The 14,199-nt window shown below is 51.3% G+C and overlaps 1 protein-coding gene across 1 annotated transcript in view; it reads left to right on the top strand.

Annotated features, from left to right (window-relative positions):
* Window positions 1-1,010: 1,010 nt before the first annotated feature.
* Window positions 1,011-14,199, top strand: part of CD99L2 (CD99 molecule like 2) — a 28,395-nt gene continuing 15,206 nt past the window's right edge. The window contains exons 1-3 of the mRNA XM_041396734.1: window positions 1,011-1,104; window positions 1,327-1,546; window positions 1,974-2,174. Of these exons, the coding sequence (XP_041252668.1) occupies window positions 1,011-1,104; window positions 1,327-1,546; window positions 1,974-2,174 (515 nt within the window). The remainder of the gene's footprint in view (window positions 1,105-1,326; window positions 1,547-1,973; window positions 2,175-14,199) is intronic.

Below are 14,199 nucleotides of genomic sequence, written 5' to 3'. Positions count from 1 at the left end.
GCCTTTTTACCCGCCTCCTCCCCCAACAATTACCGGAGGCTTGGAAAGCCATTGATATGCAAATAGCACACGGAGAGGTTATTGGGAACCAGGCTGGGAAGGTACAAATGCTGTCCTGCTAGTTTCCTTTAGTTTGACAGGAACGGGACTGTAGTCCTGAATTTCTCTTTGTATAAACAGGGAGAGAGGCAATATCGTGGATGTATAGACGGGCAAGTGTAGAAGCTGAAGTGCATCTTCTCCAGCACGGCTTCTCTTATCTGGGACCCCTGTTACTCCCCTCAGCTGCTGCAGTAGCAGAGACCGGCACAGCACAGAAGAGTCTGTAGCTCCGACAATACGAGCGTGCCCAGCTACACAGAGTCACAGAAACGCGCGCAGTGTGGGTGTGAAAGGTCTTGCCCCCACACGGCAAGGCACTGTGGAGCCTGCAGTTTGCTCTGTCGCCACAGATGAAAGTCAGAAATACAGCATCCCTCTCCCTGTTACCCACCGCATCCTTCAGCCCAGGCAGCTTCTACAGGGGACAGGACCCCCTCCCTGTCCCCCAGCCCATCATGGTCTGTTTGCCTACTATTTTCTCAGGTAATGTTTCCACCAAGGACAAAAAAAGGGCTTTTTGGACCCAAGGCAGTCCTGACACTCGGCTGGAGCAGCCGTGAACAGCAGTGTGTACCAGGTGCTGTGAGGTGACATGGGACTACGATAACTCAGACACTTCTTCAGCCTCTCAGTCCCCAGTAAAGCTTCAGGAATACCTCCTAAAAATAGGCTGCATCCTCATCCCCTTTTCTGTAGCAAAACAACCTATAAATATCACAAAGAAGATGTTTAGCCTATCATAAACAAATTCCTACCCCCGTTCAAAAGAGCCACAGAGGATCCAGCAGCCGATGCACAAGGGGCAACTTGTTTGCTCTGGCGAGAAGGCGACTGAGGCAAATCTATCGACAGCTTACAGCTGCCCAAGCGCAGTTATTAACGCGACAGAGCCAACACAGCTGGGGGTGATGGCTAAAGGGTCAGTGGGAGGGGCACACTGGACCCAGCAGAATCTTCTTGCCAAGGTGGTGAACAGCACGGCCATTGGTCATCTCTGGGGAGGTAGGGGAGTTTTCAGCCTGGAGGTGTTCAGACGTGGCTGTGGCTGAGGTAATCTGGTGTCCATGGGTCCCGCTGCGATGGGGCCTTTGGGCTGGAGACCTCCAGAGGTCGCTTCCAGTCAACAATTCCATAGCTACGTAACCTCCACGTTAAATACCTGCCATTAAAGGGTGAAACTGCAGCAGCTCCTTCCCCTGTACCTCTGTACTTTCCCCGGAGCAGGGCACAGCTCCCAGGCCGCACCACCGCCCCATTCCAGCGGGAAGGCGCGGCCGTCCCTGCCCGGGGCTGCGGGCACACGGGGCTCCCCGGCGCTGCGGGCCCGGCAGCAGCAGCAGCCCCAACCTCTCCCTCGTTCCCTGCGCTGCCCCCATCGCTGTTTGCCGCCTGCGCCTCCCCGCTCGGGTGAGCGATGCGGGACCGACGCCGATGTGGCGGAAGGGTGCGCGCCGGGGTCGCGTTTTCGGCGAGAGGCAAAGGCCGGCGCGTGCCGGGTCTCTCCTCGCAGACACCCGCTCCGCTGAGGGGAGCGGGGCCGGGCGGGGGCGCGGCCCGGCGGGGAGCGCGGGGGGCGGTGGCGCATGATCGCGGCGCCGGGCTCGGCCCAGGAACGGCGGACCCCCGCCCCCGGCCGGGGTCACCCCGCGGGATGCTGCTCCCAAGGGATGCTCAACCCGAGGGATGCGGGCGTTGCGGCCCCCTCGCCGTGGAGGCTTCTCGGGCTGGATATTCCCCCCACTAGCACGGAGCCTGCCCCGGGGGGCCTCACGGGGCCGGAGGGATGCGCCCCGAGGAGGATGGGAGCTGGGAGGATGCACCCCCGGGGGATCGGCTCGGGGAGGGGGCTGCCCCCTTCGGGCCCCACCCAGCGCAGGGCACCCCGACTCCGCAGCGGATGGCGGGCTGCCAGCCTGTGCATCAGAGCCGGGCCGCAGACCATCCTTGTCCCCCCTCGTTCTCCCGACGCCCAGCCTGGGCTGTGCCCGCCTCCGGCCCGCTGCCCTGCTGCCCCGCGGGCCGTGGGGCCGGTCCCGCAGCGGGACCCTCAGGCAGGGCGGCCGGAGCCTGCGGTAGGTGACAGTGCTGGTGACAGACGCGTCTCGCAGCGCAGGGCTGCCTTCGGGTGACAGCGTTACAGCGATGCTTAAGAAGCGCGGTGCTGCAGGTAGAAAGCCCTGGAGCGGCCTGGGGCTCAGTTAATCCTGGACAGAGGTAGCCATGGAGCCGCGAAATGAGTTTGGGTTTGTGGCTCTGCTCGCTGAGCTGTTGGATTAGCGGATTCTCTGTGTGACCCAAATTTGTCGGGCTGCTCGTTGTATTCTCGCTCTTTTTTTTTTTTTGGTCCCGCTGTTATTTCTGCAGATCAGAACAGTCTAACCCAGAAATCGTTCCCAGCTAAGTAGCAACTAGGAAGGAAAAAATAAAATGCTGGTTTTAGGAGGGTGGGCAGGAAGAAATTAAGATTAATGCAAAGTTTACCAGTACTCTTTGTCTCCTTAAAAAAAACCAAACCAACAGTGCTCTTAAAAAGCTGTGTGTTTGAATTGAAAAGAAACGTTCTTCTAAAGGTTATACAGAGGAAATAGACAACAATTATGTAAAAAGCCTCCGGAAAGTTTTTCTAAACAAAATCTGCTATTAACCAGGAGGCACCCGGCAAGCACAGAATGGTTAGAAGCTATCAGCATCAAAGCAGATAGCAAACTGAAACCCTAACAGCTCTTGCTGTTGGAACACATTAGGTTTTCCATGAATCAGCCTGGAATTAGTTTGTTTGCAGTTGGTACCTACCTGTTTGTGCACCTGGAATGGTAACAGTGTGGTACAGAGTTGTTTGTGCTGACCAGGTTAGTGGCTGCATTTTTAAATGATGGGTATCAGTTTGACAGGCCGAGCTGAGACGGCGCATAAAATCTTGATTTTGGGTTAAAAAATGGTTAGTCAGCACTAAAGCTATTTGCATTTTGTATTTTTCGCAATGTGAGTAAACAAAAATGCTGTTTTGGAGCTCCTGGGCTGCAGAGTCCAGCTCTTAAATTCATTGGCTGTGTTTGTATCAAAATGAATTTCACTGAAACATTCATAAATCAGGTTTTGGAGCTCCTGGGCTGCAGAGTCCAGCTCTTAAATATCATTGGCTGTGTTTCTATCAAAATTAATTTCACCAAAACATTCATAAATCACTCCTGCCAGCGTGAGGCTTCACAGGTAATTGAACAACATTAAGTTTGTCTCCTCTCTGAACTGTTTAAATTGCTTCTCCGTGGCAATCACTGTGCACGGGGGAGCGGGCTCTGCTCCTGCCTCCCGTCCTTGACACGGGGCAAGTGCGGCACAGCCTTTCCACGCGGCCTCTGCTTCCTCCGCCGTGTTTGGCAGTGCCTCTCCCAGCCCCTGCGTGGGTGCCTGCTCCTCCCTCCCTCCCTCTTCCCCAAATGTGTTGGAACGGCTTTGCAGCATCCTGAGAGAGCCTTGGGAGCCCTTCCCCACCTGGGCACTGAAGTGGTCTTTTGTGTACCAGCACAACCTCCCGCCATCATCCTGTACCTGTGGGAAGGTAACAGGTGGTGGCAAGGCAGTGGGTGTCCCAGGCAGGGCATTCTCTGCCATTTCTTTGGAACAGCAGCAATAGAAATCACACTTCATTGCTTCTATTTATTTCTTTGGAACAGCAGCAATAGAAATTGCCTCTATTTCCCAGTGGGGTTTTTTTTGTTGTTGTTTTGTTTTGGTTTTTGGGTTTTTTTTTTTTTTTTTTTGGGGTTTTTTTTTTTTTTTTTTTGGGGTTTTTTTTTTTTTTTTTTTTGCTTCTTGTTCTAAAACAGTTGCTCCAGTAGTGCTGAAGGCAGGCTGTGGGCAGCCCAGTCTCTTGGAAGCTCAGAGATTTACAAATTACCAAGAACTAAGAATAACAAACAAAAAAACCAGTACCTAGCATGATTCCTGCAGCTGTGGTCCAGATCCACTACTGACACAAGACTGATGTGCCTGTGTCTGTCCAGTAAAGCAGGAGCAAACTTCTCTTTTTAATTGCAAAAAAAATGGGTTTGGGCTTCTCTTTGATCCCATTCTAGTGCATTTCCCTTCATGGGAAGGTAAGTAAGCCATTCTCTTCATGGCTGTGTGCTTCAGTGCCCTGTCTGGACTGTCAGAAGCAGCTGTGCCACATCTGTCTGTGCCTCCAAGCTGCCTGTGGCTGCAGTGCTGGAAGCAGGCACTGCATGTAGAGCCCAACCCATTGGCCAGTGCTGCTAAACTCTGCCCTGTTCCCAGTGTGTTGGGGGACAGAAGCATTAAAGTATTTTGAGACAGTGGAGAAAACCAAACACCCTGCAAAGTCTATTGGCTGTAGCCAGAGGCAGGCATTCCCTATGCCAGCATGGTGCTTTAAATTCACAGGTCTGTTACTTTTCCAGAATATAGTTAAGTTTCATGTTTATGAGTCATCCAGTGTTAACCACATGCTTGTGGAAAACAGTAAGAGTCGAGCAAGAAACTTACCACTCTTGTTTTCCCTTCTCCTGTCCTCAGTCTCATAAGCCAGTACAGAAATGCATTGATGTGTTTTCTTTGAAAGCTGGCAAATTTGACATCTGAGGGCTTTTTGGAGGGAGCACAAGGTTTCCTCTCGCAGGCCAGGCAGAAGGGGCACGTGCAGTTTTTGTGCTTTACCTTTTGTAAGAAAGGGTTGAAGAAAACCTTCCCTCTGCAAGCGGTGGTAAGAGCAGCTGGGCGTGTCCTCCAAAGTTGCCGTCTCAGCGCTCACAAGCTGAGTTGTCACCCGTGTGCTCACTGGCAGCATCTCACAAATCACCTCTGCTCTCGAGTGCGACTACCAGCACCCACCAGCAATTACACTAATCACTAAAATGTGAAGGCAACATTAGACAGTGCAGTTAGCTCTGTGTAAGTGTTGCACAGATGGCCGCAGTCCCTGCGGGCAGCTCCCCTGCACCGGCTGCACACCGCAGTGCCCAGGGAGGGCACGGGGAAAGCAGAGAGGAGCCATCTCTTTTCCAGATGTTTTTTTCATGTGTCTGGACTCTGTTTTGCACTGGGCAGCTGTGGATGCAGCTGGCAGAAAAGGGGGTGCCAGTGCCAGGTGGCCCCGTGTCTCTGTGCCCCATTACTTGCTAGGGTCACTCACCATGGATGTTCCAGAAGAGTTGCAGGGAGGAATTATTTGGAATAGAAGAGAAAGGCTGTGTTTGGCATTGTTGTTGAAACTAAAGGAGATAGCAGCATTGTATAAAGCTGCTAAAAATCTTTCTTATAATACATTATTGTGTTATTAAAGTTATAATAACCAGGTATCAGTGGCGAGTCAAAGTAATACATTTAAAGAATAATTTTTACTTAGATAATGTCTTTAGTGCATATAACAAAGCAGGAGAAGGCAAATTGGTTTTCTTACAAATTATCTCTGATCTTTGAACACATATGCATTCATTAAATGTGCCGTGCTCAGATATTTATGTACATAGCTGTGGAAATAATTAATTTCCATGGTTCTACTTGTATTTAGAATTTTTTTCTTCTACCAGCCTAGTGATAAACATGCTCGGAAATCACTGTTTAACTCTTGAGTTTTTCCCCCCCTCTACAAAAATGGGATTTTTTTTCCTACATCTGTTGCGAACATTTCAGCCCTTAAAGCACATAAAACAGAAGTGTCTATTGATCTCCTGAGTTGACTAGAATAAACCTTTAAAACTACTTGGTTTAAGCCCAAATTTGTTTTCTTCTTGGAAGAATATCTCCTGGAGGTTTAAGGCATTAACTTTACAATTAGCTAAAGGAAAAACTGGGGTTTTATTAGACATTGCTTCTGAAGCCACTCTAATAACAAGACATATATGCTTAATAAACTACATAACACTGATGGCAAAGAGAAAAGCTTTGCAATAATTCCTTTGTGAGCTGATTGATACAATTCACAATCAGTGGAAGTGCTCAAGTAGAGGAAAGAGGGAGAAGATGAACGTGGCACATCAAAATGTAGAACATGAAAGGACTTTGAAAGGGAAACTTCAAAGTTGGAGATCCAGATGCTGGAGTCACTAGCTGTGATTTAGGATGTGAGCACAGGAACGTGACTGCTGAGGGAACAACACTTTTGAGAAGAAAACAGAGTCGAGATACAAGCCATGGCAGAGGGAGAGGTGAGTGCTGCCTCTGCATTCACAGGATTTCAGTGGAGCTGCTCAGGGTCAGCTTTGGGCTTGATCTTCTGCAAGCTCAGCCTGCTGGTGTGATGGGGGTGAAGTTAATGCTAATACATTTTTATGAAACTGCCTTGCAGTCACTCCAAAATCCTTTTCCTTTGCTTTTCAACCTTGTCTAGGAAACCCAGAAACTTGTTGTGGGAGGAGAACTGGGGCCACAGGCAGAAAGCTGATGCTGAGTGTGAGCTCTGTTTCCCAGCCACATGAGCAGCATCTCCAGGGAAGGAGATGGCCAGGTTGCTGTAGGGATCTGGTGCAGTCACCACGTACATGTGTAAAAAAAACAAAGCAAGTGAAACCAGAGGCATTGGCAAGATTTTGGAGATGGGAGGAGGGACGCTGAGAACAGCGCCACTCTGCTGTTGCAAGGCTCTCCAGGCTGCTACAGGGTTGTCTACAGCAAAGAAGGTGCTGGGGAAAGAGAGCTGCTCAGAATTTTGCTTACCCTTTGAAATGCTCTCTTTCCCCGTGCACAGAGAAGTCTGGGTAAAAAGAACTTGTCAAAGTTGGAATTATCTTACTGAAATCCTGCTTCAGAAGGACATGCTCCAGGCTGGGTGTTTAGGGGTGACTGCAGCTCTGGCTCTGGGAGAAGGCAAAAGCTAAACAAGCAGAAGAGGTTTCCATCCCCAGCTCTGGATGGCAAAAGAGGTGCTTGTGCTGCAGAACAGATGTTAGATAGCTGATGAAATTTTGAGCAGCACATTAGTCTGTGTCCCTAAAGCTTTGTCTGCTGACAAAAGTGTTCTTTTAGGGGTTGGAGCTTGGAGAATGTCTCCATCTTGATGTCTGATCTCTATATGATCTCTCTGTGGGGTGAACTTGAGCAGCTTGGTGGGACAGCTGTGTGGTGGCCAGACACCTCCATTCAGGTGTTCCTGCTACTGCAGGACTTGGGTCATCTTTCCAGACAGTAAAATCTGAGTGGAAATAATGCCAGGCTAATGTAGGCTCGTTAGAGTAAAAACCTCCCCAGGTCCCATCCTGCCATCTGGTACACAGCCATCCTCTTGGAGCTTTGCTCAGTTTCCACTACAGAGCCTGGACAGGTAGAAAGACTCTGAATTGGTGCAATTTCACCTAGCATATTTTCTCACCTTGGAAGTTCTTTTGGCCAGAGAGTCACAGAATTAATTAGGTCAGAAAAGACCTGTGAAGTCATTGAGTCCAGCCTGTGACCAAAGACCACCATGTCAACCACACAATGGCACTGAGTGCCATGTCCAGTCTCTTAAACATCTCCAGGGACAGTGCCTGCACCATCTCCTTGGGCAGTCCATTCCAATGTTTCATAACCCTTTCAGTGAAGAAATTCCTCCTAAAGTGCAGCCTAAAATCACCATGCACCCTTATGCCAATGCAGTGCTAGGCAGAAGAGGTTGCATCCCCCCAAAACTGAACCATCCCATCCCATCCAGTGTGCTGTTTCCTGCTCTGAGCCCCTGCTCTGTGACCCAGCCACAGGCTGGGCTCTGCCCCAGGTGCTTCCACTGGGGTGGGTGTTCAGCCTGGCCCCACTCCTGTTGCTGGTGCCAGCCTGTCCTGACACTGAGCCCATGCCATGCAGTTGTGTGTAATTGTTTGAGGAAACTGGAATGTGTTAATGTGTTATTTCCAACCACCACACCCCAGGACAGCACTGAGCTTTGAGCTCATATGCTTTTAAAAACAACCATAGATCCCAAAAATGTCTTTCACCTCGTGCAGAAAATAGAGCATTTTTAAGTGAGGTTAAACATATATTTGAAAATACAGTGTATTCCTTCTTTCTTTTTTGTAATGATGGTCTTAGTGAATTATTTATACTTTCACAGAGAAAATCTCAGAACCACAACAGCTTGCAGACAGTTGGGTTTTCAAGTGTTGGTGCTATTTCCTCTCCAAGTAGGGTCAGAGAGAGTCAGACCTGTTGCTGGACTTCTCTTTGAACTCACTGAGCATAGTTTTATGTTTAAATTATTTCATGCCACATTGACAGCACAAAGTGCTCTGTTTATACAGCTCCTGGTCCCCTGGTGATGGGAATGCAGCAGGTGCTGGGCATGGGAAGTAGCAGAAGCTGACACACACCCCAAACACCCCTTTTCAGAGACTTCTCCAGACTCCTCTGTGAAAGCAAGGAGCCAAACTCACCTTATTGAAAACAAGCTGTTGGGAAAGGCTGAGGGATGTGGCACAGCTTCCCTTACTGTGGGCGAGCCAGGAGGGGTGGTCTCACAGCTGCCGGCTGGGTGGTTAAAAATCACCACCAATTCCTGCACCACCTGCTCAAAATTATCTCCAGCAGGTCTCTGTTGCTGCTTCCTGCTTGGAGGGTGCAGCCCCCCGCCCTGCCGTCTCTGCACGCTGGTTCCTTCCCATGGCAGCAGCACCTGGGTCAGGGATGCTCCCGGGGCAGCAGAGCCGCATGACCCAGAGCACAGCGGGAGCGTGGGTGGGCCAGGGGCGCAGACAGCGAGCAGCACAGGCTGGGGGCTCAGCTCTCCCCACCCGACCCAATAGCCCGTGTTTGCACGGGGAGGGGCTGCGGGAAGGCGGGGCAGCAGTGGCCAGGTGGGAGCCGTGTGGTGACAGGGCAGACAGATGCTCTCAGCCAGAGGAGCAGAATGAGCCCCCCATGCTCTCCCAGAGCCCTGCTCCATCTGGCAGCATTACCCGAGTCTTCCTTCCCACTACTGCTCTGCTTCTGATTTTAAATAGCACAGTATGACAGGAGCATCACATTCCAAGTGATGAACCAGCATTTTTACTGTGTAATTCCCTATTTACCTGCTTTTATCTACAGCACCTCCTCTTGATCTTTATCTGATGAGAGCAATCTTTTTGCACCGGGAATCAGGTGATAAACATTTAATCTCCTGCTTCAGTTTTCTTTGGGCTCCTGCATCACTGACTTTGTCATCAGTTGTTCCTGCGCTGAGTTATGAACAAAATGCTTTTTGTGCCACAATTCGTTGTCTGGTTGATGAACGGGCATCTTTGGCAATAGACAAATTCATAGCCATTACTTAATGTGTAAGTAGAAATCATAAGGCTAATGTGAATGTACACTGTAATCTTTCTGGGTGGACAGCAGGCAGGAAAACCTGGAAGCAGCTGTTGTGGTGTAATCCCAGCTGGCAGCTCAGCCCCACACAGCCATTTGCTCCCCCCACATTGGGATGGGGGAAAGAACTGGAAGGGTAAAAAAGTGAGAAAACTGAGTGGGCTGGATGAGGGCAGTCCAACAGGAGAGGCAAACCAAGGGACTCATTGCCCACTGCCCGTGGCAGGCAGGTGCTCAGCCATCCCCAGGACAGCAGGGCTCCATCGCCTGTGACAGTGACTTGGGAAGGCAAACACCAGCACTCCAAACGTCCCCCTTCCTCCTGCTCCCCAGATTTCTGTGCTGAGCATGGTGCCATATTATGGGATATCCCCTGGGTCAGCTGGGGTCTCTGTGCTGGCTGTGTCCCCTCCCAGCTCCTTGTGGAGCCTCTTGCTGCTGGGGTGGGTGAGGAGCTGGAAAGCTTTGGCTTTGTGTTGGTGCTGCTCAATGAGAATGAAAACAGCCCTGAATTATCAACAGTGTTCTCAGCAGAAATGCAGTCCACAGCACCATACCAGCTTCTGTAAAGAAGATTGACTCTAGCCCCACCCAAACCACCACATCCCCCAATTTTCAGCCCTGCACCCACAGTTACAGGAGGAAAAGGAGCTTGCTGTGCTTTTGGACCTTCACTAGGAGTCACAAACCAAGTGAGCTAGGGTCCTTGTCTCCCACTCTGCCTGGTAAGGCTGGGTGAGGGCTGAGGGTGGGACACTTGGGCACAGGGAGTGCCAAGGTTGCCCCTAGAGTGGTCTCTGCTCAACTCCTGCTCCTGTCCCCACCTGCCTGCCCCTGCCAGGGCTGGCTCTCAGCAGTGCTGCTGTCTCTGTCTGGGGAAACCAGGCTGGTCCCTGCTGGGCAGTGATCATGGCACCCCCATGTATCCCCTTCCCTTGCTGCCAGGGCACTAATCCAGTTCTCCAGCAGAGGCCTGCATACAGCATCTGGTGGGGACAAACCTGAGCCCAGGGTGACAGACACTGTTGTTTTTTTCATGACTGAAAAGTCATCTTTAACCACTCTTCATCCTGTGCAGTTGGTTCAGTGCTAATTTCCCCTTGGCCTCCTGCAAAGTGGTTGGGGTGTGGGAATAAAATAATTATGCTGTCCACATCCTTTCCGCTTTAGGGATATACCTTGTTCTTCCTTTAAAAATCCCCAAACAACAAGAAAGTGGAAGGGAAAACCAGCTCCCTTTCTTATACACCTTTATGTTATTGAGGGTTGCACCTGGGGCGTTTTCCCATGGTCCCAGGGAGGGTCAGAGATTTGCAGAGCTCCTGTGAAGTCTGGGACAGGCTGAACTCTTCCTACCCTCCCTAGTCCTTGCTGCAATGTCCTGCTACCCACTCCAGGCACAGAAAGTTTGGCATCATCCCATTCTCAGCACAGCTACAGAGCTGGGCTCAGGCATGCCCCAGAAGGGGAGGAACCTTAAATATGTCTGCTCTAAACCTTTCAGCCTTTTGCTTTGGGTGCAATTGATCTGGGACTAATTGAAAGCAGGTTTTGGCAGTGCTGTGGCAGAGCCCTATTTGACACAAACCTCAAAGAGCAGCTATCATATTAAAGTTGCTTAGAAAACATCACCTCCTCCATGTGCTGAGATGGCAGAGAGCCCTGGAAACCTGGAAAGATTTGAGTGCTGATACTGAAGAAAACTGTTTTGTTGTCTTGTGTTGCCAAAGCAGGACTGCCTGGTCTGGGACCATCCTGTGATAGAAGAGCTGCTGAAACATTTGTTTCACATGGTGTCAGAGAGAGGAAGCTGCTGTGGAGCCAGAGATGGGGCAGACCTGGCCATCAGCTGCCAGCCCAAGGCATTTCATGGGAAACCCCCATACAAAGCCTTTCCTGGCTTTGGTCCTGCTGACCTTGATGGGGCTTTGCTTTCCCTCAGAGCTGTTCAGGGTTGCTGCTGTCACTGGCAGGTGTCTGTCTGTGGCAGAGACCCTCAGCCTCTGTGCTGGTAAATAGGGCAGCCTGTGTGCGAGCCAGTTACCAGATGCAGCTGTTGGCAAAGACAAGTCAAGGGCGCTTCCCTCTGGGGTTTTAAATCTTGCAGTGGAGGAGTGGAAAGGCTGTGCAAGAGGGCAGCAGATGAAAAACTCCTCCCTGCTGTGTTTTTTGTCTGGAGTCTGCAGAGGGACCTGCTGGCAGCTCCCAGTATGGCCGTGGCAGCACAGACTGAGCCCCCAGCTGCTCCCCAGAGCTGCGGGACATGGCAGGGCATGCAGGATGGTGCTGCTTCTTCAGGTGCTTTGGAGGCAAGCTGGAGGTCTGTCCTTCCACAGCAGGTGGGAGGATGATGCCTTCAGGCCTTGGTGCAGCCCTCAGCCTGGAGCACTGCATCCCTTGGGTATCCAGCGTGTGGCCAAGCAGGTCCCAGCGAGGGCTCCCTTCTGCTCACCAAAGATGCCCTTCTGGGGCTGCCCCACATCCTGGTGCCAGTTATGTCTGGGAAGGACCCTGATGCAGGCTGGTTTTCCTCACCAGCTCCATCACTCCTGCTGGATGTAGAGATTATTGGGTACCACTGCCAAATAATTTATATTATTCCTAGCCTTGAAATCAAGTTGCACCAGACACCTGCTTCTCCTGCGGCTGCCCCACAGAACCGCGGTGTTGTGCTGTGGCTTGGAGCCCAGGTGAGGTGTGTTACCCTGAGCTGCAGGCTTCAGAGCTTGCACTGGGGCTGTGCTGCCTCTCCTGCCCTGTCCTGGGGCACTGGCTGGAGGAAAGGCAGAGCTGGGCTTGTCCTGGGGCTGAGGTTCCCAGCAGGGCCCGAGGGCAGTGTGGGTGCTGGAGCTGCACTCAGGACAGCAGTGCCCTGGCTGTAGCTGAGGCTTTTAGGCATTTCTCTTAATAGGTTTCAAACACAACCACCATCAGTCCCTCCACAAAGAGTAAGTCTTCATTATGCAAATTCTCATCTTAAAGCTTTATTCATGTGCTTCCTGGCAGGCTTTCCTTTAATCTCAAGAGCGAGATTGCTTGGAATTACCATACACCCTTGTTAATTGCATTAAAAAAAAAAAAATCAGCAGAGGTTGTTTTTGCCATAATCAAGAGTGATTTTTGATTAGTACTTCTGAAAATCAAAATGTTTCACTGAGAATAGAGAGCAAGGACAACAGCATTCCCTCATCCCCTGCCAGGAGCAGGGGTCATCCCTGGGGGAACATGTCCCACTGCTCATGCCCTGGGCTGCATTGCTGTATCCCCAGCATCAGCTGCTGGTCCCACTGCTGGGGTGAATGCAAGGGGCTGTTACTCCCACACTTTGCTTCCCAGCAGAGCCCTTCAGCCTCTTGCCCTGGCAGGCTGCTGACAGCTTGTTTGTGCAGGGCAGCCAGTCTTCCCTGGCAGCAGCTGAGGAGATAAATTGGAAGTTCAAAGTCTGCTTTTCAAGGCAGAGCTACCTTGAGGAGGAGGAGGTCTGTGCTGAGGAGGCAGCCTGGCCTCTCTGCAGGGAGCAGTGCAGCTGCACAGAAGCTGCCTTTAGCCACCTGCTCCACCAGCACTGCTACCAGAGACTGTGACACCCCAGCTCTGAGGAGCACTGCTCTCCCTACACACATAGAGCTGTACTTTGGCCTTAGCAGTCAGCAGGAATTTGGGATTTGCAAGTAAATTTCCCATCCGTTTGGCAGTGGCTGGTGGCAGTGCCCAGACAGCAGTGGTGGAGGCATTGGTGATTCCAAAGCTCTTCTCTGTCCTGACTGGGATCTGCTCTGCTCTGGCCAGTGGTGTTGTGGTGTCACCTGTCCCAGGAGGGGTCCCTGGGGATGCTAAGTGCTGCAGCAGGGCAGACCCATGCCCGGCAGGGAGCAGGCATTTACTCCCCACGGACTTTTGGGGTGTGTCTCTGCTGAGATGGCAGAAACCCCACTGCGAGGATGCAGCCCAGAGGTCCAGCAGCACAGCTCTGCTCCCAAACCCCTCCTTCCCCAGCACCCTGCCCAGAGGTCCCAGCACAGCTGTGGGTGCCCAGCCTCGGGCCCACCCACCCGTGTGTGCCAGCATCATAAGGTGGATCCAAAAAGGTGAGGTTGGTCCCTGGGGACACCCTTTTGGCTACCACAGTCCTTGCTCTCTGCTTTCCTCCTGCTCCCCTGCCCGCTGTGTTGCTCCTAAGGTGGATGCAGCCTGCACCATGAAAGTCAGGCAGTTGGAATTACTTTCTGCTGCCCTTGTACCTGCTTTGCATTCTCCCGTAATCTCCCGGGCTGTCAATCTCGTGCCGTCGCAGCTCTCTATTCCCAGGGAAGCTGAACACATATATATTGCACAAAGAGATCCGTGGGCTGCTGCTAAAAATGGAATACACCTCGCTCTGAGTGCTGCAGACGGCCTGGCAATACACTGGGTGTGAATTATGATACTGTAATTCAAGCTTTGTCAAACAGAGGGGCTTAATTAGAATATATATATAATTGTAAAAACTAAAAAGCTGACGAGTACAATTGTGTGTTTGAGCTGCCTGCTACAGAAAATAATGAGGAGAGAATACATTAAGGCACAAAACCCTTCTACCTTCAAAGAGCAGCTAGCTCTGATTAAAAGTACCCCCGGCAAGGCGAGGGGACTCAGCAAGAGGTGGGGGAGTCTGCAGTGCTGGCTTGGCCAGAACTCTCACCCCTGTTACACAGCTTCTTCTGGACACAGCTGCAGCCTTGGGGTCCCCCCACCTCCTGACTCTGGCTTTGGGGGATTCATATTGGGTGCCATGTGATGTCCCAGCTTGGTCTCTGTGGGTTGCCAGGTTAAATAAAAATATGG

Source organism: Onychostruthus taczanowskii, unplaced genomic scaffold (genome assembly GCF_017590055.1).
Source record: "Onychostruthus taczanowskii isolate IOZ18803 unplaced genomic scaffold, ASM1759005v1 scaffold13, whole genome shotgun sequence".
Classification (NCBI taxonomy): domain Eukaryota; kingdom Metazoa; phylum Chordata; class Aves; order Passeriformes; family Passeridae; genus Onychostruthus; species Onychostruthus taczanowskii.
This window is presented reverse-complemented; position numbering and strand designations above follow the sequence as displayed.